Source organism: Solenopsis invicta, chromosome 4 (genome assembly GCF_016802725.1).
Source record: "Solenopsis invicta isolate M01_SB chromosome 4, UNIL_Sinv_3.0, whole genome shotgun sequence".
Classification (NCBI taxonomy): domain Eukaryota; kingdom Metazoa; phylum Arthropoda; class Insecta; order Hymenoptera; family Formicidae; genus Solenopsis; species Solenopsis invicta.
Genome location: NC_052667.1, coordinates 22,641,779 through 22,668,987, shown reverse-complemented (window position 1 = coordinate 22,668,987; position 27,209 = coordinate 22,641,779). Strand labels below are relative to the sequence as shown.

Sequence of the window (27,209 nt, the reverse complement as noted above, 5' to 3'; positions counted from 1 at the left end):
ATACGAAAAGTTTATACGATTTATGTGTGCTCGCGATGAGGCTCGGTTTTTCATTATTTAATTGATTGATGGTTAGATTTTACCTGATGTTTTTACTCAATGGGCTTCATCCATGATGCCATAGGTGAAGCTTATTGGCTAAAACTTCAAGGTAAGTTCAACCACAAGTTACAATGAAAACAATGAAAAACCGGGACTGATAGTAGTATTGTAATGAAGTAATGATATTTCATAAACCGTACGTATGTATTGTAAGTCGTTGTTCAGTCGGTGAGATTCACGAGTTCAACGTCCCCTTAAAGATTTCATGCGACGATACAGACGATTAAACGGTTCGTCGCGATTTGTTACAGAAAATTTCTGTGACGGTTTCATATTAAAAGAGGAAAAGAATTTCGCCGATCTTTCTCGTAATAATATTCCACCAGCTTGCAGTTTTCGTTAACGCAAAGCGAGGCAAACGCAGAGACGTTCGCAAAATATGCAAACATCTAGTTACGAAACACGCGGGCAATTTGCGCGAGCTTTTGATTCGCGCGCGAAGGGGTATTCACTCTGACGAGTCGCAGCGCCTTTCCATGACATTTCCATCGAATTTCGCGTTTTCAAGCACACACCCGCATCCGTGCGCGGACGCGGTACGGCGTGCACTCTTTTCTCTTCTCTCCCCGTGTCACCCCCTCGTCTCACCACCGCCACCTCCCGGTTCGCTCTCGTTCGCTGCCGGAGCACTTCTGTCTCTGCGCAATTAAGCGAAAACTTTCGAGCGAATATCTGCGGCGCGCGAGGATGCTTCAGTTGTTTTGGGATTCCAGGCTGCGAGAATAAGGGTCAAGGGGGTGGTGTTCCGGGCCGCGTCTCGTCGAGCCGCGACGCAACGCGACGCGATGCGACGTTGCATCGCGTTAGGTCTTACGGCCGATGTTGAGGCAAGATTCTGACCCATAAACCAAAGGGAGAAGCGAACAGAGAGAGAGAGAGAGAGAGAGAGAGAGAGAGAGAGAAAGAGACGTGAACGCGGATGAGGAACCGCTAGCGAAGGGAAGGGCTCGAAATTCGTGGACAAACAGAACTATTCGTCTTTCTCTGGGCGGAACAATTTCCTTGGAATTTATCCCGGAGATACTCGACCGTAGTTACAGCGTACGGAATAGTTACGATGCCTTGGCGCGTGCGCGACCGCGGATAAAAGAAGGTATCTCGGTGTCGCGTTATGCGGACGACGAGCGTAACGCTGATCTCCGGGATTTATCCCGGGGAGCAGTTTTTTTTACGGCTTCGCGCACCGTCCATGCAACGGCGCGAATTCATCAGATACGCATGAACATCCGATTTATAATAAAAATGTTATTTATTAAAATCAGTTGCTGGTTAAAACGCATTTCCACTTTTTGTCATCAAAATATTTTCTACAAAATTTAACACGCGCCGTAATAATTTAGTTTAAAGTGTCTGATGAATTCGCGGCGCAATATCAACGGAAATTCATCAGACACGCATAAAAATCCAATTCAGCGTCCATTCAACGGTGCGAATTCGTCAGACACGTATGAACATCCAATTTATGAAGATATTGTAAAAGTTTGTGATTGGTTAAAATATATTAGTACTTTTTAAAATTAAAGTATTGTCTAAAACACATTACACATCATAATGATAATTAGTCTGAGATATTTAATAAATTCGCGCCCAACATCAATATAAATTTATTACGCATAAAAATCTTATTTATAAAAATGTTATTTTTTTAAAACATTTAACCTTTTACCGCATCATGTGCCACATGTAGCACAAACTAAAAAAAAATGTTATTTAATATTTTAGCTCAATTTTTGTTGTAATTGCATTTTTATCTAACAATTTTTTGGACAAAAAAAAATTCATGCGGTAAAGGAATAATATACATCCTATAATGGTAATCGTTTAAAATTTATCGAAACTTTTAGATGCATCAATAATATCAAGAAGCATTAATGGAATTCGTTCAAAAACAATTAAATGTGCTAAAATTTATTAATTTATTATTTTAATGTAGTTGTTGAATCATGTTATGAAGATAAATACTAAAGTTAGATTTCGCAAACAAGTAAACAAGCACGCTAGTGGAAATTAATAATATTATCAATGACAGTGGATGATTTATATTCAAAAGCATTATAAAATCGAGCATCTCTCTCTCTCTCTCTCTCTCTCTCTCTCTCTCTCTCTTGTAAACAGGTAAAGGGATTCGTTAAGCGAGTCACCGTGAGTATAATATGCATGCAGACTTGCTGTTAGCGAAGCAAACGAGAAGGCGAGGCGACAGCCGGAAATACGGGCACACCGGTCCACAGATTTTCCCGTTGGGAGAAAGGGGTAAAATAAAATGAAATATGGTGATTTATCGTCTAATGTACGCGCCAGCCAATTTGTCCTGTTTCCACGCGTGAACTGTCTCGTGTCGTGAGTGCCTGTCCCGCAGGATGCAGACGGAAACACGGATTGCATTTCATAGAGTGGTCTCGATGGCCCGTGTGATGCGCGAGTGCGCGCGCGCGCGCGCGATGAAATTACAAAATTTGTCTGGGGATTGCACACGTGAATGCGGCTGACGTGTCCGCACCAAAGATACGCCAATAATTGTCCGCAAAATGAAATGACAATTATCGCGACCGGTGGTGGACGAGACTTTACTAATCGCGTGGTTGTCATGGTATTGCCGAATTACACCGTTTATACACCTTGCACCGAACATAACATGCATTGTCGTTAGTGTTTAATCCCGTTTCCCGTGAAAATAAATTAACAGCGGTTTTACAAATTATAATAATAACTTTTCAAGTTGTTATTAATTATAATAAGTTCATTACAATAGATATTCATCAGTTTGGCAAGAATGTGTCTTTGTTTTTTCCTGTTTTAAAATTAATTTTTTAATCCGCTAAAATATATACTTTTTTTTAGAATATTTTTTTATTATTACATTGCATGGCTAAACAAGGGAAAAGAATTTTGTTTAATAATATTGAATATTGGTAATCAATAAGAGAACAGATGGCTATTTAAAAATTATTAAATCTTAAATGACTTTTGTAATTCTAATTCTGCCACGACGTTGCCTCTAGGACAAATAAAAGTTACGAATACACCAAGTAAATAATTAATGCATATTATCGTGAGAAAAAAAACACATACGTCAACATAAATCCCGTAAAGTAAACTACTGAAATTTCCCTTTCGCGTTTCCCCGCTATTTTACGTCAGCAACAAATCATATTTCCTACAATTTAATCTTGAGCCTGATTTATTGCCGTCACTTTCACAATGCAACTTCATAATTCCAAGAGAGTATAAAACTCGAGAAACTATATACATAATTCGCAATCGTGAAGCTGCCGTCGTTTTCGTTCAGCAGCATTTATTCGGATATTCTCATGATATGGTAACTCTCCATTTTACGCGCCTGATAGACCCGTGAATTTCTTCGCTCGACAAACATTAATTACGTCGAAATGAAGTCTTAATTAATTTACTGTAACACATTCTAATTACAAATAGACAGAAGGCAAATAATAAACTCCTATAAAGAGAGTCGTTCTCCCACTATATTATTTTTTAAAGACTCTTTGGCCAATCTGAAATTAATTTTTCAAGAAAAACCTTCTGAAGGAAAAAGGATCTACACTACTTTGGTAAAATAATTAGCTATTAAAAATAAGAGACTTCTCGTGAACCAAACTTGATGAAAGAAAATTATATTTTTCAGTTAAGTGAACTTACGTTAAAATGATTTTCCTTGATGTTTTTAAATTAAAATTATAAACACAAAATAAATATGATAAAAGATGGAACATTGTATACGTGTTCAAAATATATACGATGTAATATCCGATATTAAGATTAATATGACAATGGATTTATTTTAGCGCAATGCATGCGATAATAATGACAAGAATAATAAACTAACAACAATTGCACATTACGTACAAATAATTCAAGTACAAGATTAATAATCAAGATATAAAGTTACGATTAATAAAATACAATTTTAGTAGCATGTTTATTTAATATTAATGTTAATAATGTTAAAGATGGATGATTTATTTATAGCAAAAGTTTACGGGATTTATATAATAATATGAATATTATAATCTTCAATGTGTGTGTGTGCGTGTGTGTGTGTGTAAGCAAAAATCGACTATCAAAAATCAACTATCAAAAATTTGAGGATTACAAAAAAAACTTCTTTAAATATAACATTTGTTACAGTTGAACGTTATGCGACTATTGCGACAACGCTCTTAGCGCCGCTAGCACTATCACTCATTTGTCTAATTTATTCGACGGAGATAGGTGAATAAACTTCGAGTGCAAAGACTCGTAAAAAGGGGTCTCGACGGTGCACTTCGTCATTTCCTTCATACAGCAAGAGTCATCACAGTAGACGAGAAATTAAGGGCAAAGAAACTGCTGTTGCCGCTGCCGTGGCAGTAGCGCGCTCGCAATTAGGATGAAGACGAAGACTTCAGGCTACTCATTAACTCCGGCATGAACCGGCGAGCGAGGCACATCAACGGGGCTAAAAGTCGAAGAAGTAACAAGCTGGCATCCTGCAGCCCGCGCCGCCTGCCGCCGCCCTCCGCCACCGTTCCTTTTATTTCGCCGGAGTGTCGCCGGCAAATCTTATTTAAGGCAGATTTATCGCCACCCGGCTCTGAGATCGAGGTAGGATATTACGCCGGACCCGGATGCGCCATTCACAATGCGACTCCTCGACTCAAAAAGTGTCATAACTCAAAACCTGAGCGCCTCTTCGAGCACTTCCGCCGCTCCAGCACATTGTGTGCCAGAATCTGTCCTCTCGTCGTCCCTGCACCCGTACCAATCCCCCTCCCCCTTCCTCCTTTTCTCCCGTTCCTCCCCTTTTCACCCTTATTCACCCTCACCCTTCCGTCCTATCTGCGTTATCCCTCTCTGTACACGAGAGAGCAAATGGAGTCTTCCGTTCTTTCATTTTTTATTTTTTATTTTTTATTTTTTTTTGTTAATATGCGCAAGAGAAGCACTCTGCAGTATCAAGTGTTCTGCAAATTTTTTCCAACACATTGTTATTTTATCTGCATGACGTAAAGTATCGCGTTGGAATTTTCCAATGCTGGAAGATCGTTCGATTTAATTACTCGATATCGAGCAGGATTCATGCCATGAAATTCATTCTAGACCAGTTTAATAAATCGCATATGGATGTTTTTACATATTAAAATTAGTGGAAAATATTCAATATGCTCAATAAACTTGGACGAGAAATAGAAATGTAATCAAAGCTATATCGGAACAATGGATTTCGTCCACACACGCCAATTAAGTTTATTTCCATTTGGAATAATTTAATAATTATAATGTAATCAATAAACGTTGACTACATTACATTTACCGTCTGAAATATTATTAAAGAATGCTCGAAATGCAATTAGTTGAAATGTGGTAATTGTTAACATCTCTCTATGCTGCAGACAGCTCGTACTATCAAAGAACGACGGACATTTTCAATTAGTCGGTGATGCGAAAGCGATATCTGGGCGATTTCTTCGCCTCGTTCGTTCCATCGTCTACGTCGCGATTCGATCCCTGGGTATATCAAACGGGAACTTGCGTAAGGAAGGGACGCGCATTAAGAGAAATGGACCGTGGGGAGTTAGAGTTTTTCGGTGCGCCGGTACAAAATCCAGCATCGTGACGTGAGCGTTGTCGCGCGTGACGGGCGGCGTTCGATGCCATCGATCGCGCGCGGGCATCCTGATCGATACGCGCGTGTCGCGGCGGCGAAAGAAACGAACGAGTCCGTCCGACGATCCATTTTTTCGCTCTCCTTCCGCAACGAGCGGGAGCTCCATTAGTCCGGGATTGGCCGATGCGCGCTTGAGCGAGCACCGCGGCGCTTTTTGCGCCGGCCGGACCGGTTGAATAATTGTGTTTTGCAACGTCCGCGGGAGCGCTTAGCCGAACTCTCCGGGCATGGATCCAAAGAAGAATTAAGCAAAGAGGGAACTTGAAATGCGGATCTCTATAAAAGGGACAATGGCATCGGGCGGATCGCGCAGTTTTTGGGACGATCGCGGGTCGCGCGGATCAATCAAGGCGTTTGCGCGAAAGGGGAGACACGTTCTGCGACAGTAATTGAGCATCATGACTTCCGGAGTGAGTGCATATCGCGCGACTATCTCACGTGTCACCCTCAGACCGCTCGCCAACACTTTAGCGCGCTTCTTCCTAGAAAGTCATTAAAGCGCATTTCGATCGTCGTTACAATAGAAAGCGGAAATATCCGGGTTTTGATTGATTCTTGCGGTCAAGATTGGAACCGGCAAATCTATTGTCTCGATCTCATTATATGTTGCATAAAACGCTATGAGAAAACAATTTTTTTTTCTTAATTAAAAATATCTTGACTGAATTGATTTTTCCTAAACAAAAACTTTAAATTGCAAGTTTCGACTAACATACAAGTTATACAATATAGTTGAATAAACGATTAAAGAAAGAAAATAGTTAAAGGGAAAATAAAGAAAAATATCATGAAAAGCAAGAACTGTGATGTTAAAAAAAATAATAAAATTCTTTATTTTTCAAACTGCTTTTGATGTAAAAATATTTTTTTTAAACATGAATATTAAAACGTGCATTCTCAAAGTAAAACATGAAATTGTAAATAAAGGTGAATATTTTAATAATAGGTTCCGCTTAATATGCAACTTCAACTAAATTTTTGCTCATGGCTTAATTTTTAAATACTTTCCAAAGAAATACTGAGAAATTCATCCTCATTATATATTCATATTTTTTTATAAGAGATTGATTTTAAACTTTTTTGTATTCATTATCTTTCTTATCTAGCTTATTTCTCTTCTTCTAACAACTTGCCCAACTTTTGTCGTTTTATTCTGTCAGTGTTGTGGATTCTTTACTTAGCTGTTTTCTCTTGTCCGTTCAACCTAACATAATCCGCTGACTTCCTATCTTCTGCGTCAATACCACAACCCGTCATATTTCCGCAAATCACTGTTCTGCAGTCCTTATCTTTCTACGACTTCTGTCGTGTTCTCTTCGCAATTATACGCTCCCTTTTTGTGATCCTAATCCACCAATACTGCAACACGTTTTATCTCCCAAATTATATTACACACCTCATAGTGTCTAGTTCACGGGAATTGTAATTTGATTAACAAAAGCAACATATTTCTTGTCAGCTGGTTCTATTCGTGTTGGTGCTTTCAACCTTGCTTCTGATCGATGCAAAACCGGAAGGTCACGCGCACTCTTTCCAACATTTTCACGGTCCAGTGACGGGCAACGAACACGAAGTCACTTGGGATGACGACGATGGCTATCACGAAGACTACGTCGCTCATCCCCATTATGCCTTTTCATACGGGGTCGAAGATCACCATACGGGCGATTATCACGGTCAAAAGGAGCACAGGGACGGTAGGTTTGCGTAGTTTGAATGGAGATTAATCTCCTCTGCTTTAGGAAGATCCTACTTGTCATCTCGTACGTACCCGCGAAGTGGGGAGAATAAGAATAACCTACTTACGTACGCGGAATCGCGATGCCGAGCTCTCCGAGAGAGAGAAAAAGCTGACAAATGTACCGAGGTGAACCTAGGACAGACTGATTGTGCGAATAAAAGTGGCAACGTGACCTTTGCTTGAGCAATTTTATAGTGTTGCTCTTGGAATACGTAATGGAAAGCCGCGAGCATGGTAATTCCTTTGATTTGACTTACGCCTTCATCGGCCGAACAATCGGCAATGTTGAGAATATTTTATCGATGCCGTTTGCGGATGTCAAAAATGATTTTGGAAGGTTAAAAAAACTTGAGTGCGCTCGTGTGTATTATCGCCGTTCCTTCCTAATTTTCAATATCATGTACTTTACATAGCAAAGATTACACAGAAAAATCATTTCAATAGCAACATACAAACTTAGCTTTTGGATTATGTCTCTAAAACAAAAATTAAAAATAAAATTTTGGAAACGTACACGAAAAAAATGATTTTGTTGAAGTATCTAAACATTTAGCTGAATATAGATCTGAAAATAACTGTTGTGTATCATCAAATCTGAAAATAACTGTTGTGTATCATCAAAATAATTATATAAAGCATGATGTGTTTTGACATTTTAGCAACCGGTTTGAGCGCCCTACGCAATTACCTTGTTGATCTAACAAAATTATTTTCAAATCTGTATACAGTCATGGATATATAAATTATGGATTTTTACTTTTTTAGTTATCTAAGAAAATCATGTTTTTATCAGTATTAATAAATGACGTTTCAGAAGGCCCGCATAAGTATTTACGGCTTTCCTCTATTGCTTCTCATAGCATATACTGTAAAACAAAATCTATGCTCGTGAACAAAGAAAGCTATTTTCCAATGTTTCAATTTATTTAAGATACAATTATTTATATTATAGATAGACAAAACGTGAGTTTCGTTTTCTAATCAGTCTGTCTCGTTCGTACGCAACAATAGCAATTCAGATTGCCTCAGACGAGCGCGAATCCTGTCAAGATGGAACGAAAGTCCTCACAATACTGAAGCAGATATCGTTTTTAATCGTTCGGTTTTTCACAATTTCGTAATGGTATTTCCCCAAGGCACAACTTTCTCTATATAAAACGAGATCATCGAGCGTCGTCTAGTTTTAACTGGAGCGAGAGATTTCGTAGCAACGCGCCGAGAGAAAAGTTAGGAACGATAAAAGTGCGCTGCTAAAAAACCACGCCTCAGTATTTCCCGCCTTCAAAGGCAGACGCGCGCGTACCGGCTGAAAACTTTATAACCATATAAAGCTTAGATAGCAGCTATTGATAGAAGAGTCTCTGAGCAACTGCGAACGCCAACGCGAAACTAATTAGAATAACTAGGGCCAATTGCAAGTCTCGTTTACGCGATATTTTAAAGCCGAGATATTATTTAGATATAACAACGTACATTGTAAAGTATGCTACACAGTATGCTACCATGTGACAGATTTATAAGAAATTTATGTTTTAATGGCGCATTAGCGGAAATCCGCAATTGTGGAGATTAAACGCTTGCATACGTAAAAACGTTAAATTAAATTGCAGTTAATCAATTATTACATTTGAGGAATTAATCGCGTTTAAATAATTTTCTTTATTTAATGTTTGATGAGAGGCATGTTTCTACATTTCAATGTTGGTTGTACTACATAAAATCCACGTGCCACGAAATAATAGAGTTCGGATTTAAATATATTATGAGTCATCAATCACACAGAATTATTTGTACGAGATGTTTTTAATTTCTGCATTTATTAATTTCGAATTTGTATGTGAATGAGTAACAAACAAAACGCGCGCAAATGTTAAATTACTCTCTTGTTTAATAAATCTTTTTATAATTTTTTTAATAATTTAAAAGTAGAAAATAAAATACAATAAAACGTTTTCTAAATATATGTAGACATTTCCATCATTTCACATACGTTTCAGTAACACGCGTTATTCGACTTAATTACTGCATTTTATAATTCACATTCATTTCTTTATTATAATAATTAAAAATTCGTCATATTATCACGTGGAGAGTAAAAATTTTCGTATTATCGTGCATCAGCGGAATATAAGTGGTTATGGATTTCTAAACAGAGCGAAAATATCTGGTTTTGTCGCATTCGCCTAAAACTCAATTCGTCTTCGTAAAAAAAGAGCGATAACGCGTGTCCCAAATGTGCCAGCTTTGCGCGGAGCCACGCAAGACAAATAACTCGTACGTCGATGTTTTGCAGGCACGGACGTGTTCGGGGAGTATACCGTGAAGGAACCAGATGGCAATATTAGAACGGTGAGGTACCGCGCGGGCAAGGATGGATTTCACGCCAAAGTGCATAACAGTCACCGAAAAGATCGCCAACAAGATGATGACGATGATCATTATTACGATCATTATTAGTCCTGCGAAGCTGAACTATTATCTCCTACTCGGTCATTTTCTATCATACATCTCGCGCTTTTTTTTCTTACGTCCATTATCCTTGTTAATCGTCGACATCTTGTTGCACCCATTAAAAGATCCGTAAGTACTTCAATATTTTCGTTCCTCGCAGTTTTTCTCAAGTGAATCACTTGTCTACTGTTTTACGACTAGTTTCATAACGGTGTCATTATCGCGAAAGTCTTTCGCGAATATTACGAAGTGGCCTTAAAACTGTTACGAAAACTTGATAAGTTTGTCAATCGCACAATTAGCAGGCTGAATTTCTTTGGAAGAAAGATCATTTCTTTCGTGGAAATGCGGTTGATTGTAATCGACGACACTGAATTGTTAATAGATCAATTCACAAGCAGAACTGTTAGACACCGAAGAAACAATCTTGTGAAAATGCATGGTGTAACTCACTTTCGATACTTTTATAATATTCTACATTAAACCGCTTAGGTTTTAAGTTAAGATACATTATTGTTAGAAAAATATTTGAGTAAATAAACGAATAAATTTTACATTAACGACTTATAAATTATAAACATCTTTATTTTTATTAGATTGTAAGCGACGGAAACTCTAAATTTTATATACGAAAAAATGTATACGTTTCCTACTAATCTCATACCTCATAGTAAATCTCACGTATTAAATAAATTATTAATTGACAAATTATCAACAACGAATATAAATATAAATTAGCAATAATTAAAAATAATTGAGTATTTATTTTCCGTCAGAATCAACGGATCTCTAAATTTTTGGAACGCAAAGACTAAATCACATTATCGTTCTCTGGAATCGGATAGAAATGGATTTCGAAATGCATACGCTTTCTGTTCACTTGTCTCGGGCCTCACACAATCGCCCTCGTCGAGCGCTAAATGATTATCACGTATCACAGTGAAAGCATATCGCAATAGGCATTCGACAAATAGACGTAATATTCGAAATTCAATTTGTTAGACGGCCTATGCAGGGTATTGTTTGCTCCAAATTACTTTCCGCCCGCTGCAAAGAGCACAAACTCGTAGCTATGATCGAAAACCGATATGCAGGAATGGTTGAAAGCCGATGAAATTCCAAAGGACACAATGTTTATTAGCGAAATTGATGTTCGTCGATAAACAATCTGATTGAATTGTTGTTATACTGATCTTGTTGAGAATTTAAATAATGTTTTATTCAAGTCAAACGTAGACTTTATTTTTAAATTAATGTTAGAATTAATTTGCGATAAAAAATATCTTATTCATCTAGATTAATTTGAAGTACGAGGGACGAAATATTAAGCGTTTATTTATATTTTGCAAAACGTTAAACATTTCGCGACGGCAATGAAAGAAGCGATTGGCAAGTAGCACTTAATTTTTTACGACAAACTTCATTAATATTATTATGCATACCGGATTTATTAATGCCAGAGGTGCGCGAATCAAGCATTTATGAAGAAAATATCTTTGATTCGAATAAAATTTTTCCAGATTTTACATTACGTTATGTTAAAGTATTTTCAAAGTTAAAGTTCTTATTTTAATAGAGAAAAACCACAAGAATTTTAGAAAACAGTTATAAAAAATATAATGCGATAAGTAAAAATTTATAATAAATAGAATGATCTAAGTACAGACCAAGTACGTCTCGTTCACCCGGTAGGTCGCCTAAACGTTGAACACCAGGATCACAAGAGGCAGGACAAAGACAAGAAAGACAGGACTCGTCCTAAAACAAGAAGAAGAAGAAGACCTAAGTACAGGTTTTATATATGATTATAGTCACAAAAAATTAATTCCACATAATTGTTGGGTAATTTATTCATGAATTAAGTTGTCATGAATTTATTATTATATAATACGGTAGTTGCGGAAGATCTTTTCACAAAGTAATGAATTTTCATCGAAATTAAGGAACATAATTAAGGACAAAAGCAATAATAACAATAGAAAGTTGTAGTTGTCGAAGAGTGACAGGTAATTAAGTTATTAATTGTCACGTTGTATTTCGATGCAATTTGATGCAATGAGAAAGTTTAGTTCGCAGTTAATTGAGGGGGCATATTATTTTCGAAAACTGCTTGCAATATGCAGAAACAATTTTGAAGCAAACGTTAAAGGATAGCATCTGTAAATATGTAAAACATATTCGCGCGCAAATATATACGCCGTTGGGAAATGCATTTTATGCACATACTGTATGTCCCACATAATTTCTTCTCGCATGTATAAATCACAAAGATCATGGACGTGTCTTGCCAAAATACAATAAAGGTCCGCGATATGTCGATATTCCATTCTGGATGTGTCCACGTGTAATTTACATTCAGCACACGGTCGAGCGATAAATCACCGAAAACGCGACTGGGAAGAGTCGCGTGGTAAACACCTGATAACGCACTTTCCGTTACATGCGATGTCATAGAAAATAGTAAACTCGCTGAGTTTGTACATATAGTTTGTTAATCGACGTTATCCCCGCGCGATAAACATCGTAAATCGTATTTCGAGCTAGTGAATAAATGGGTTTAATTGCATTTCTAAACAATGGCATGCATACGCGATGGATGCCACCGTTGTCAACGATCGTGCTCCCGTAATCTGGAAAAACGCACCTATCAACTGTCGTTTATGCTTTGCTCAACATTATTAAACTTAGAAAGATTTCTCTCGGCAATCGAGTTATTACGAGCGTTTCAGAAATATTGATATTTTATTTGCAGTTGACGAGCATTGTAAAATAATTTTATTTCTAAACGCGTACACACTCAGCAATCAGTTAGTGATACTGCATTCATCTTAAGCCTTTCGAGGAATCAATTGAAATAATTCCAACACAATGTCACGTAATATTTTCTCTTATTATATTAATGTTCGTTTTTACCAATTTAAATTAACTTTCATCTCGGTTTAATTTTTACCTTATTATCTTTTTCTAGTTAAGAGATAAAAAGTAAATTAAACGGAGATTTAAGTTAATCTACATTGATAGAAATGCATATAAATTAATTTAAAATACAATATAAATGTTATACATGAATTATTAAGTATATTTTTTTTAACTAAGCAAAGCGGTTATTTTTTTTTAATTAAGAAATAAATTCTTTTTTAATTGAGTATTTTACAGACATAATCTATGCCACATAATATATAAAACATGAAAAATTAAAAATATCTACGAGTAATATAGAAATACAGAATATAAAAAGAAATGATAAATTAACTTTATTTTAAAATCTGACGGAAATTATAAGTTATCTAAACTAATATTTACTGCTGTAACGTTCAAATGAAAAATCGAGAGACAAAGAAGCTTTGATTAAGTGTTTCGTCGTTCATACGCAACAGATGCTTCCGCATTAATCTCTTCAATATAAAAAGATAGACGATAAACAATTGAATTCTACATTTTACGGAGCATTGAAATCTGTTGGTATAGCACAAACAACGTTTATTTTATCGATCTTCGTTGCAGATACGATTTCCTTTATAAATTCTGAAACGCAATGGAGGTAGAAAGCGAGCAAAGTTATCAAAGAATCTTTGATAGCGTTCTTCGGGGCGAGGTAGAAAGTCAGTGGGATAGAAAGACCGCGATAAAGGAAAAAAAGAAAACGAGAAAGAGAGAGAGAGAGAGGAAGCGCAGGAAGTATAAGAAAACCCTGAAGGAGAAAAATTCACTGACGGATCTTATAAGCTGTTGAAATTAAGATCAGGGTAACTAATTTCTCGGGCGCTCGTATCGTTTTTCATTATCACTCCATCACAGAATCTACAGAAGAAGTTACTGATGTGTGCTTAATACTGATAGCTAACGATGTGATCAATATTAATATAGCACGATACTTTTGTAATTAATATTATGGTCTTAGTAATTATTTCGGAGATGTGTTCATAAATTAATATACTTTATCAAGGCATACGTGATTTTAATAAATAAGTAGCTCCGAACTGAAGGAGCTACTGGAAAAAGTTCTGATTAACTTATTGCAAATATTTTTTTTAAGAGCTTCACAGATGGTTAATAACATGAAAATAATAAATGGCACATATATATGTAGTTTCATACTTCGACATATTTTCAAAACTTAAATACAGCCAACAGAACTTACATAATAACTGACAAACACATTCGTGCAATATCGTGAACTTCACCATTTGTAAATTTCCACGTGATAAGGATTTAAATCTGTAGAAATTTACTCAGCGTAAAAAAAAGCTATGTAATTTCCTGTCTCTTGGGAGGATGCAGAAGGATACACGCGCACGTTTCATATTCATAAATGCATCTCCATCCAATTACTAGATCGCAAAAGTTAAATAGTATTATTCAACACAAAACATCGTGATGGTTACGGGGTGGGTAATTTCCACCTGCTTTATGATGTTTCCGGAGTTCAGTTACATTAAGGTTACAAGATTCACAGCTATAAAAAAATAACGCTGCTGCTGCGTATTGTAGAAGAAAAAGGAATGATATGTTGAAGGAAGCATTTTGCCGAAAAAATTTAAAGACCGATGGGTTTCGCACGAGATGAAATATTCAAAGCTGTTCCAGAAGAGAAATATCATTTGAAATATTTCATGTAAAACTTTTTCACCCGTGCCATATCAATTCTAAAATCTAAATTATTTTCGGACAAAAAGTTATACATCTGGTTTTAACATATACATCTAGTTTTTAAGTCAATATATATATATATAGAATAATTATATATATATATAATTATATATATATATATAATTTCCACTCCTTTAGATGAAATTCCACTCCAAAAAATTTAGAGAGTAAATATATATAAATTTTTAAACAGTAATAAATTAAAAAAAATTTTCAAATATCAAAAATCAAGTTTATCGAGTTTATCAAGAAATCTCAGTATAATATATTATGTAAAATGTATAAAAGTGTAATTATACATATATTAATTAAATACCATTTTTAAATCATCTAAACGCAAAATTTAGCTTCATAAAAAAGTTTTCAATTATATTATTTTTACCATTTTTAGGTTCGATACCATCTTTTATTTTCTCATGCATATAACGAATGGCTTCATATAAACAAAAAAATATATATATGATTAAGTGTTGTAGTCTTATTATAAAGAATGGCAATATAAAAAAATAATTGTTATTTAATTGCTTTCATAAATTAATTGTTAATCATTTAAGAAAAACGATAAATATAACAGTTTGTTATAATATCTATTACTGGAAGCATTATTTATCCATTAATTTTTTCCAATTTGAAACAAAAAACTAAATATTGCATTTCATGTAATGCAAACCAATGCTAATTGTCGCCTTCGTGAAATATTACCAATAACCACGAGAAGTTCTTTTTGCGGAACTTCTTTGTAGCTCGAACGTGTTGTGCGAGCATAGAAGGTAGCATTTACCTACGCGAACGTTACCTTACGTAAACTGTCGGACTAGCTTCCAGACTCACGATCTACCGTGAAACTGCCGGTCGCGCTAAGATGCATCCCCGGTATGTATCAAACTGCTCCCCCTCCCCTCCTCTTGTTGCGAACACCTCGGATCGTGATCTCACTACACAAGCGCGAACGAGAGTCACGGACTTCTTTACTTGGTAACCGCAAATTACGTTAGTAAACGAAATTCCTGCGCGGACAGGAAGTCTCTCTTTCGCACGCCGGAGCTTCTACGCGACTGCGTTCTTCAAGTCCTTTTTCGCTTCGAGCCTGGCCAACTGCGGAAGATAAATCTTTGTTTAAAGTTTTCGGTGCGCTGCTCCGGGAAAACGTTGCGCAGGTATTTTAAATGTTATTCTAACTGGCTTTACATCGCCGAGAAAAAACTGTCTCAGTTTACTTTCTCCCCTTCGGTTTTCTCTCGTACTGATATTTTTCTTGAAGAAGGCGCGAAATTCTGTATAAAAGCGGACGTCTAATAAATCTTTCGATTACAGCATGACCGGAATCGCAATTTGTGTAATACAATTGAAAATGAGAAAGATCGACGACGGTCATGGCAAGATTTTGGTGCTCAAATAATATTTTCTCGTGTGATTTTATATACATTTTTTGATTCTTCGAACTTCAGTCTTGAAAATACAGCTCTTTTCAAGTGAACCAGAAAAGTAATATCACAAATATTAAATTGATAATCAATTTGATAATACTGATGCTCACGGGCATCTATAAGATTTTCTCTCTATGAAAAAACCAAATAATTTGTTGGAAAAAATATTAGCCAGGATTTGAACTTGAATCTCTCTACATTCCATGCGGACACTTTAGCTAATTCGACCCATTTTAATTAAGTTAAGTTAATTAGATAGAGAGAATCTTATTCCTATAAACCAGTGTGCAACCTTCTTTAAGCTGAGGGTTTTCAAAAATAGGCAAATCTCGAGAGCCACATAATATCTATTGCGATAGCATGTGTGGGTGTGTATGTGTGTGTGTGTAAACAGATAAAACAATTTTATTCTAATATCATTAATAAAATTACACATTTCTCGAAATATTCTTTTGTTTTAATTTAATTAAAAATACAAAGTTAGAATTTCAGTAGTTTATTATCCAATGATAGCGACAATAAAAGATATTTTTGTTTTAACATATTTCGGCCAGTATTCATAGTGGTAAATAATTTTCAATCTTTCATTAAAAGCATAATTAATTACAGATTCATTCACATTTTTCTTTCAATCAAAGATTGAAAATTATTTACACTTATAAATACATTAAATTAATAATATAAAACGGCCTTAAACTAATAATATAAAACGCATTGCTTGTTTTCATCAAACACGCGAGTAAAATAAATGTAGTGGAACAAACAGCTTGTTTTTCCGTACTCGATAAGATTATTCCAGAAATGAAAAATCTAGCAGTAACGGAAGTTCGCAATTGATGGAAATACCGACGAAAATCTTTCCATTCCACTGTATAATTGCCCTATAAATAAAATATTATTGCGACACGTAATAATGTTTCTACATTATGTAAGCATCGATTATAATAGCTTTAAAATGAAAATCAATTATAATTTCGATAATTTCAATATTCGCATATGCAGAAACAAAGGGGAGAGATTACTCGGCATCATAATGTCATTTTCCAATGCGCGATATTATTTTATTATCATCATTTGAGTTTTATCATTATTTTCGTTTCTCCAATATCTCCTAATCATTATAAATTAATTATATAATTTAATTAAACCAGCTTAGAGTAATATGTACGTTTGCACGCGGTCGGGCATGCTTATCCAATACATTTGCATTAATCCGATAACTTATTAATTCACTTCAAAATGTGTTACAATGCTAACAAATGTGCTTTTAAATTACTCGAGTAGAAGTTTCGGGACTAGATTCGACCTTATAAGCCAATCGATTGTAGGTCACGGCATTAAGACAGGAATTTACTCATCGCCGGGTTTACACGGCAAGTTGTACTCCGGCGACGTTTGCGCAAAGGAAATACATCGCGAGAACAGGAAGGAACTCCACTTTCGAAAATTACTCGTGGCTCGCAAGAATTGTTTACTCGAATTGTTTACGCGCCGGATTGGTACGTGTGTACGTGCGCACGTGTACGTGTGCGTGAATGTGTGTGTGTATGTGTGTGTGTAAGCACAGGCGCTCCGCTCCTTTTTTGCGATCAATCACGTTGAATCGCGTAAATATACACGCGCAAACATCGTGCAAAACTCGTCAAGGTACTTATAAATCTGGCGTATATTCGCGGTTATAGTTCCAGAAACGATTATACTTTGCACCAGTTTATACCAATCCAAACCCAAGTTGCTCATCAATTGTAAGATAGCATGTCAAGATGTATATCAATTAAAATAATAAAAATTACTATTATTTTATTTTATTATATAAAAAATAATACTTATTTTTATACAGTTTTGTGTGTGTGTAGAAATTCATATAAAATATATTTATAAGTTTATATATATAATTTAGAAGTTTCCTACAAAAATGTGTCAAACAAGTCCAAAAAGTTGAATTTTCAGAAAACAAATATTTCTCATCTTCCAAATGCTCATTGAATAAATATGATTTTTATTTGGACATATAATAAATATAAAAATAAAGTTTTGAACTTTTATTAACGTCTGGAGGATCCATTAAAAAAAAAAATCAAAAACGTTTAGATTTATTTGAGTCCTCAAGTGATAGAGAATTGTTTGATCCAGATTCAATAAAAAATAAACTCGTTTGATTTTGTAGGAAACTCCAGTTGTATAATGCAATATATTTATATTTTATAAAACGTATTGTGTGCATGTATATGTACAAATGCATTACAACTATTAACAAATATGCAATGCATTCGTTTGCATACAATTTTGATTTGTCCACTCACAGTTATCGTTGCTCAATAAAGAGAACAAGTAAGTACAGTTTGGGTGTTACACAAAATAGTTTCACCACCCTTTAGAAACTTTGTCGGTCGTTTATCCCTTCGACCCCTCGAAACTTGGTATCGGGTCGCCAGCGAAACGCGGATCCGAAAGAAAAGTACATGGACTACGCGAACTAATGGTAGGATCCGACTTGACTCGAGAAGATTAAACGGAGACCGAAAGAGAGTCGGAAGTAGAACGAGAGTGGAAGCCCGTCCGCAAAGTGAAACAAATCGCCGCGAAGAAGGCCAGACGTGCCAACACAGCCGTTGATTTTTCCTCTAATGCCGCCATAAAAGGGACAGAGTCCTCACTAACTTTTTCTAACTTGACCCCGCTGACTCCCTCCATCCGACTTGTTATTTCGAAAGAAACTTCTGCCGCAAGAAATCGCAGATAAATATTTTCAAAGTCATTTATTACTGCCTCTCTCTCTCTCTCTCTCTCTCTCTCTCTCTCTCTCTCTCTCTCAAGTTGATCTTTCATAACTGAAGATCGTGGTCTCCACCTGCATACTCATGTATGCTCCATGGCGACAGCCTTGGCAAAGCACTCTCGGTGATTTCTGCGAGAGATGATAATTAAAAATTTGATATGTTCTGGGTGGATTTGAAGCCGAATATTTGGCACAGAGAACGCAACTCTTGCGCCACGTTAACATCATATTATTTATTTCCATACATGCTTTTTTTCCAGCGATATGTTTGATCGAATCGTTATTTAGTCACATAGTATCATATTAAAATTGTGTTTTTTAATATGAGTGCTTAAGTGCTTCTGCATTCGCATTAAATCTTGTATTGAAATAGCGAAATTCACCAATACTGTACAATTAGAACATTTGGAGGAGTTTAAATTTATACGAACTTAACTTCTTTTCTTTTCTGAAAGTTTTTGAATGTCTCGCGATTCCATAATTACACCGGTGCTGTTAATGCAAACTTTTGTATCTTTGCATTTAACTGTTATAAAAATACTTCGTTAACTTCCGGGACATTTTTCTCGCGAGTATAATAAAATATTTATCGCAAATTAACTAGAATCAAGCAACCTATTGTACATTCTTTATCTTTGCTTAGTAAGCGCCAGCGATTTGCTAGTCTCGTAAAACTCCTAATTACAGAATACTTTATCTTATGTTTACTGGCAGCTGGCATGGCCGGAACCTTTTCCTTCTCAGAAAGCAATTAAAAGTTTTCGGCGTGTTTTAATGTTTGTTGGAACGAATGAAAACTGTACACATTAAATTAAAGTTTGTAAAACTGGTTAGTAGAAAGACTACGTCTACGTATTTTAAGTTATATCGTATCGCTCCTTAAATCACAAAAAAATTAAAACAACAGCTGTACGCCGTCTAATAATTATTAGTATTAGGTGACATAAAATATAAGACCAATTTAGTTGCCAGTGAGCATCATACGGACATTAGCGAAATTAGAATTAAATGTGCATTTAATTATTAATAATACACAGCAAATTACTGTTATAACGGGTTAGAAATATCGGCCAGTGTAGCGAGCGTGTGAATCGAAAACAATCAGCCAGCCACGCAAATCTGCTTGCGCAATTGCGCGCACGGATTGCGGGCTTATTAACCGTCGAAAATATTTATATCACCGCGAGATTTAATTCGGCACTACGTGCAAAGCGCGCGTGCGCCAAATGCGCACTAAAACGTGTGTGTGAAAGTGTCATATCATTTGGTGGAAACTCACTAAACATTGACAGTTCTGGGTTTATTTTCAATAGTTCTACAGTTCCTGATAGATAAAACAAATAGTTCTGGCCTTTAAAGCGAAAAAAACGCATAGGACAAAGTGAGACGCCAGGTTCACGCAGCGTCTCAGTTTGTCGTGCGTCATTTTCCAGACCCAATTCTTGTAGAATTTTAAAAGATCTATAGTTTTAGATGAGTTCTAGAAAGAGTTCTAGCGTTTAACATAGTTTATTTAATTTAAAAAAAAAAAATTTTTATAAAATATTTATTTTATAATGTTACATAATAGAGTTCCGTGTGCAAAAAAATATTTTTCCTCCAGTTCTGAACGTATCTAAACGCCTTCCGAAGAGTTCCAGTCGATTCGAATATTTATTAATTAGAAAAAAATTGTTATCTTCCGCGAAAATCGTATATTCGCGCATATGGGTTAGGCTGGTGTATATTCGAGAGTTCTGTGTACCAAAAAATATTTTTCCAATAGTTCTTAACGTATTAAAGCGCCCTCCAAAAAGTTGCGGTCGATTCCGATATTAGTTAATCAACAAAAAATTAATAACTTCCGAAAAAGCCAATTTTCCGCATATATAGGTGAGATGCTGGTCTTTTTCGAAGAGTTTTGTATACGAAAAAATATTTTTCCTGTAGTTTTGAACGTAACCAAGATTCTTCCAAAAAATTCCAGTCGATTCAATTATTTATTAATTAAAAAAAATAATTATCTTCCATAAAAGTCGTATATTCGTATATTTAAACAATTTTTTAAATATAACAAAAAAAATTAAAAAAAAAACAAAAATTCCCCCCAAAATAAAAAAAGGCAAAAAAAGGAACCATAATCTCGTCACGTCATTGGTTCCGGATTACGCTGAGAACGAGAAAAGCCAGTATCCATGTAACAATACATTTGCCAGTATACATATAACAATAAATGCGGCTATATCAGGAAATAAAAATTATTTAACAAATAATTAATAATGCTGCCGAACTCTATGAAACATTGTTAAAAATGTTCAGACCTACAGAAAAAATATTTTTTTATGTACAGAACTCTAAACAACCGATCAGCGTCTCACCCATATACGCGAATATATGTCTTTCACAAAAGATAACAATTTTTTTCTAATTAATAAATAATTGAATCGACCGAAACTCTTCGGAAGGCGCTTTAATACGTTAAGAACTATTGATAAAATATTTTTTGATACACAGAACTCTCGAATATACACCAGTGTCTGACCCATATGCGCGAATATACGACTTTCGCGGAAAATAACAATTTTTTTCTAATTAATAAATATTTGAATCGACTGGAACTTTTCGGAAGGCGTTTAGATACGTTCAGAACTGGAAGAAAAATATTTTTTTGTACACGGAACTTTATTATGTATTATTATAAAATAAATACTTTATAATTTTTTTTTAAATTAAATAAACTATGTTAAACGCTAGAACTCTTTCTAAAACTCATCTAGAACTATAGATCTTTTAAAATCTTACAAGATTTGTGTCTGAAAAATGCATGAACCTGGCGTTTCACTTTGTCCTATGCGTTTTTTTTCGCTTTAAAGGCCAGAACTATTTGTTTTATCTATCAGGAACTATTGAAAATAAAGAGAGAGAGCTGTCAATGTTTAGTGAGTTTCCACCAAATTATATTCCAGCTTCACACACACACCACTAAAACGCACCGAGATATAAAAACGGTGATTAAAATTATTTATGTTCGGAGACGTCGGCGTCCTGCGTCCTCTGTGAAATTTGCATTTTATCGCTCGTCGCTTTTGTTTGTACCATTATCGCATGCTGAAAGCGTCGATGTACTTCGCGTTAAAGTACTTCATTACGATTTACCGTAAATTCAGCCGCAGCTCTTTTTCTATCTCCTGCTACATCTATTGGACAAGTAAAAGGAGCTTTTGATACATCGCAATTAATCAAAATAAACTTCTAATCTCAAACCCCTTTGTGTTAGAAAAAGATTGATTAATACTTTTAAGAGCAATATTCTTCCACGGGATCGCATTCTTTCCTTAAATAACGTATTATTATCTGCTTTTTTAATAAAACAAAAATAATACGTAAATTGAGATACGGAATTTAAATAATGAGGCAAAAAATTATTCTATGATACAATTATACTTTAAAATCTCATTAAGTCAAAAAATGTTGGGCAGAAAATTTAATATAGAGAAAATAAATTTATTTTTAATTTACTCTCGTTTTACTTATATTGATTTAATTATAACTTCTTAATAGACATAGTATCAAGATATATTATTAAACATTTTTTACCGGATTAAGCTGAGTATAGATAATGTTCAATCAATAAGCTTGACACAAATATGAAGAGAATATTGTTAAAATTAAAACCTATATACACTAACAGTTTAAAAAATGACAGTAACTATCCATAAAAAAAAATAGTGACATTATATGTGAACCTAAACTCTGCTAGCATTAATAAGCTTCACGAAATTGAACATAAACGCCTCAACGTGTTACATCCATCTTGCAGCATGACAGCTTCCGTTCAAAGCAGATGTTCCGATGCATTAAAAGATCTGGCTGTACGGCGGCGATTATTCGATGGATGGCGGAACCGGAAGTCAAAGATCTTAATCTGCCTTTAATATCCTGCGTCTGAGAGGACTACCGAGCTGCGATCGCCGTTCGATTCGCAGGTCAAAGGAAAACTAGGAGCTTTCGACCGCGCACAGCTCTCGAATGGACATCGCTCATTTTCTCACGAAGATAGAGAGGAGAAAAAAAAGTAGCGGAGAAGATTCCGCCGGGGAGAAGGATCTCGCCGAGCGGAAACGAAATGTCGGCGGAGTGAAATGCGAGAGGAATTAACGAGTTTCCATAAGTTCTGATGGCGTCGCATCAAGAAGAATCGATCGATCTTTCGACTCTGCGGCAATCCGTTTACACCGAGTATAAAATTTTATCTAATCTCTTAAACGCGATTAGGATCAGGAACCGAAGGCAATATCATTTTGATCAAATTCTAATACAAGAGTAATCTTTATATCTACAGTATTGATGGTTTCTAATACAGTATCTCCAACCGCCACTGACGTAGTGTGATTACGGCTTTACATAGGATAAGAAGACGTAATCTATGCCGAACACGCCGTGCAATAGCGTACAACTACTATCAGCCTGGTGAGAGCAATTTATGTATAAAAAATTTTTCTGTTTAATTGAACAATTTAGAAATCAAAATCATTACAATTTCTAAAATGTGCAAAATTTTATTAGTTAATTATAGAGAGTGTCGCAAATTTCGCAAATTAAAACACTATAGCAAGAATATTCTTGAAAAAATTATTTGTAAAATGTTATTTATGAATTTTCATTACAAACTGTAGTTTTTGAGACAGTTGGGATTTAAAACAACGTTTAGATGGTCACCTGTCCATAATTTGCGTTTCCGGTATTACCGCAGTATTAACCGCATGATAAGTGGCATCTAAATGTAATTTGTGATCGATCAATTTTAAGATCTTATATCTCAAAAACTACTGCTTAAAACAAAAATTTACAAATAACTTTCTTAATTTTTTTCGAGAACTTTCTATAATAATATAATTCGCGAAATTTGAAACACCTTGTAAGAAAATGAAACAACAGTTTGACAATCTGATAAATTTAACTGTCAAGACATATTCTCTTTCTCCAAAGGGATAAAATAATTATAAAAAGTATAAAAGAACTTTATGTAATAGCGCCTGAAAATGATCTTACCGTAAGTATATTGGTTTTCTGTTAAACAAAACTATTATGAATCTTGACATTTCGTCTTTTTCGGTGTTAAGATCCGATTACATAGTAGCAGACTTTACGATTTGTCCTCGTTGCAAGCGCGACTCGAAAAGCGTGGCTGAAATTCGTGTCTTGTCTCTTACGTGTCTCATTTGAACTATGGAGTCAATCTAGACGGATAAAAGTCCTAAAAGAGACAGAATAATGATGAGAAATCAATCCAAAGCGCGTCAAAAAATTCGCTTTTACCTTAATTACTTGAAATCTTTTACCGTTAGTGTAAAAAGAATTTTAAAGTTAATTATTAGTATGTTTATTATAATATATTCGTTAACCAAAAATACGCTTATCATTTAAATATACGCGTGGTCAACAATTTTATTGTGCAGAATATTTTATAATCGTACAAATATTGAACAAAATATTCATAATAACTGAGTAAAATTGTTTATCCTTCACATGCAGTGTGCCGTTAAAAGAATTTATTTTACAAAATTACGAACGCAAATAAATGCGTCGGAGTGAATATCGCGCGTGAATTTATGCGGGATATCATAATGCATAATACAAAAGGGAAGTTTGCTGGACAATATAAAATGCGTTACATTAAGTGAGATCTGAACAGCTTCGAAAATACGGACTTAGAATTTTAAAGCCACTTTACGGACAGATTTTAATTCCTAAAGCGCTTTAAACTGTCCTGAAGGCTATTTAAACTTGCAAATCCGTTCATTTGAGTTAGATCCCGATAGTGCTTGTTTCCCTTTAAAAATGCTCTTCCAACAGGAATACGGGCAACGGCGGAGTATTGCATTCCGTTCGCCGCCGCGATTAAAGCAATTATTGATTTCGCATTCGCGTCGGCCGACACGAATTATTCGAAATATTAGCGAATTATTCGAGAAATTTGCCGCATTGATTACACGCGGTTGCAGTTGAAATGTGACTGATACAATAGAATCGTAATAATACCAACAACGTTAAGACAAACTAATCAGTTTATTAATTCACACTTAAAATTGGCGAAAGTCACTTCACAAGTCTTATTTTAACGGATGTAATTTATCGCGGTACAAGTCATTATTTACTTATCCAAATATATCTATAATGCCTCGTAACATTGGTCACGCTCAAAAAAATTTACTTTAAATAATTATTGTGTTTCAAATTATCATTTTTGTTTTAAATTGCTACAACTTTATATTGCTGTAGTGATTTAGAATAAAATAATAATTTTAAACAAAATAATTATTTCAAACAAATGTTTTTTTTTTAAACATAAATACAATTTTTTCTCTTTGCAAAACGTCTCTGTTATAGATCGTGCCCCCGCGCGACCCGTAACTCTATCGCAATCGTTTGGTATCACGGTATCGAACACAATAAAAATCTTATGGACATACTGCATCCATATCCGGGACATGTTACGTTTTTTAATGATTGAGAAACCGTAACAGGCATCGTCAAATGATTCAGCACTAATAAAAAAAAATGACTAAAAAGAAAGAAAAGAGAGAAAAACAGAAAGAATGATTGTTTGAAAGAACTAAAAAAATAAAAGCTTAAATATGCATCTCTCTCTTTCTCCACGTATTTATCTATCATATCTCTTCCCGTCACTTGTTCATTCTAATGTCATGTAGAGACATGTTCAAAGGGCGACACGGGAATTCGACGCGCGCGACGAATGTCGGCGCTCCGACGTTGGAGAACTCGCTTTCTTGTTTCGCACGATACCAATTTACGTTGCTACACGAGCTGTCGCCTCGTTATCGCATTGAACGTTTGCTGTTAATGAAATGACTAATTTGTTCTGATGTAACTTTGGCCGTTCTGATTCAACGTGCACTTTTACCAACTCGCAAAAATTGTAACAAAAAACGACTAGAATAATTTATGTGTACGAACGTTTCGTTTGGGGAAAAACGCTGCTTTTCTAAATTTTCTAAATAAGTTAGAAAAGAACGAAAACGTGTATATTTTTATTTCAGGAAAAGCATGTTTAGTTCAAAAAATAATTTACGAAGGAAAAATATATATGTATCTTCGTCTTCTTGAAACAGAATTTAAAAAGTGAATAAGAATTTGAGAAAAACGCCGTACCAATTAGCTTTCTTTTTTAATGCGCACGTTCTTCTTCGAAAAATATTAAATGTACGGAATAATATTTAATCAGAATCAAATATCTCCAAAGTCTCATTAATCATAGAATGGCTAATAATATTATGTTTAGTACAATTTTCCTTGAAGAATAGTCAAAGTTTTATCGCTGCGGGCAAGTGTGCGAGAACGGGTACCTTTTACGATTCCGCTACAATATTTTTCACTGGTTTGGCTCGATCCGTTTTTCACGGAATAACAATATTTTCTGACGTTATTGCAAGAAGAGGAGAGGAAAAAGGGAGAAAGGGGGAAGAAGCGAGAAAGAATTCCAGCATACGGATCTCCGTGTGTCTTAATTTAATTTTCACCTGTGCAAATGCCTTTCGGGTATGCGATCTATAGGGAAATACTTCCTCGTGCTATCTTTCCTTCTTCCCTTTTTCCCGCAGGCCAATCACTTACTTACGAACGTATACGTCTCGATTTTGTTTGCACTCGATCCTCTATTATATTTTTTATAGCCATGTAATGCTACGTTCTGTAAAAACAATTTGCCGTATACGAACTGTTATCAGAGTTCGCAGGCAGTTAAACAATACAGAGAATATAGAAAATATTTACGTACATTGATGTAAAGATGATTCACATAAATGCACAATATTTTTCAGAGATAAAAATCTACAGTATAATAAATTTATATAAAAACGCAGATGGACCAGATTTTATCATTCCATTAACAAATTAGCAAAAATATTCAGAGCATTCATTTTTCATAGCAATATGCAGTTAGAAACACCCTTTTAAAATAATTCTTACAACTCTTTAAATTGAAATCAGTGTATTATTCATTGAATGATTAAAGCTGTGTTTCAATATATACTGCCAGTATAAATCATTAAAAGAGTGAACTGATTACTGCTAGTCGCAATTATAAGTATAAATACTACAATATACCTAATTATAAATACTGCAAATCAGTAAAATTTTACTGATTCAGATTTAGAGGTATATTTTCATTATGACTCGTACATCTTAATTTTGGTAGTGTTATATTTTCATAATTAACTTGTATAAAATTTGCACGTATATATTATTGCTATTTGATATCTACATATGCAAAATATAACTGCAAAAAAAGCGCGCAAAATAAATTATAAAAGTAGGATTGACTTTCTCCCATAAAATCGCTATACATGTTCGACATATTTCTCCAACAGAGCAATAGAATACAGATACAAAGCC

The 27,209-nt window shown here is 34.9% G+C and overlaps 1 protein-coding gene and 1 long non-coding RNA gene across 3 annotated transcripts in view; one reads left to right on the top strand and one right to left on the bottom strand.

Moving 5' to 3' along the window:
* LOC120357666 overlaps positions 1-11,972 on the bottom strand; it is a 58,931-nt gene extending 46,959 nt beyond the window's left edge. Inside the window, exon 1 of the long non-coding RNA XR_005574682.1 lies at positions 11,627-11,972. This is a non-coding gene — a long non-coding RNA (uncharacterized LOC120357666). The remainder of the gene's footprint in view (positions 1-11,626) is intronic.
* On the top strand, positions 2,212-10,854 carry LOC105194938 (adult-specific cuticular protein ACP-22). Of its 2 annotated transcripts, none has more exons than XM_026136386.2 (3): positions 2,212-4,704; positions 7,227-7,464; positions 9,802-10,854. In XM_026136386.2, exons 1-3 carry the CDS (start codon positions 4,528-4,530, stop codon positions 9,963-9,965), a joined length of 579 nt encoding a protein of 192 aa, XP_025992171.1. In that variant the 5' UTR covers positions 2,212-4,527; the 3' UTR covers positions 9,966-10,854. The 2 variants fall into 2 exon arrangements, with proteins under 2 accessions (XP_025992171.1, XP_039304703.1); XM_039448769.1 differs by lacking the exon at positions 2,212-4,704 and adding an exon at positions 5,341-6,177.
* Positions 11,973-27,209: the final 15,237 nt, after the last annotated feature.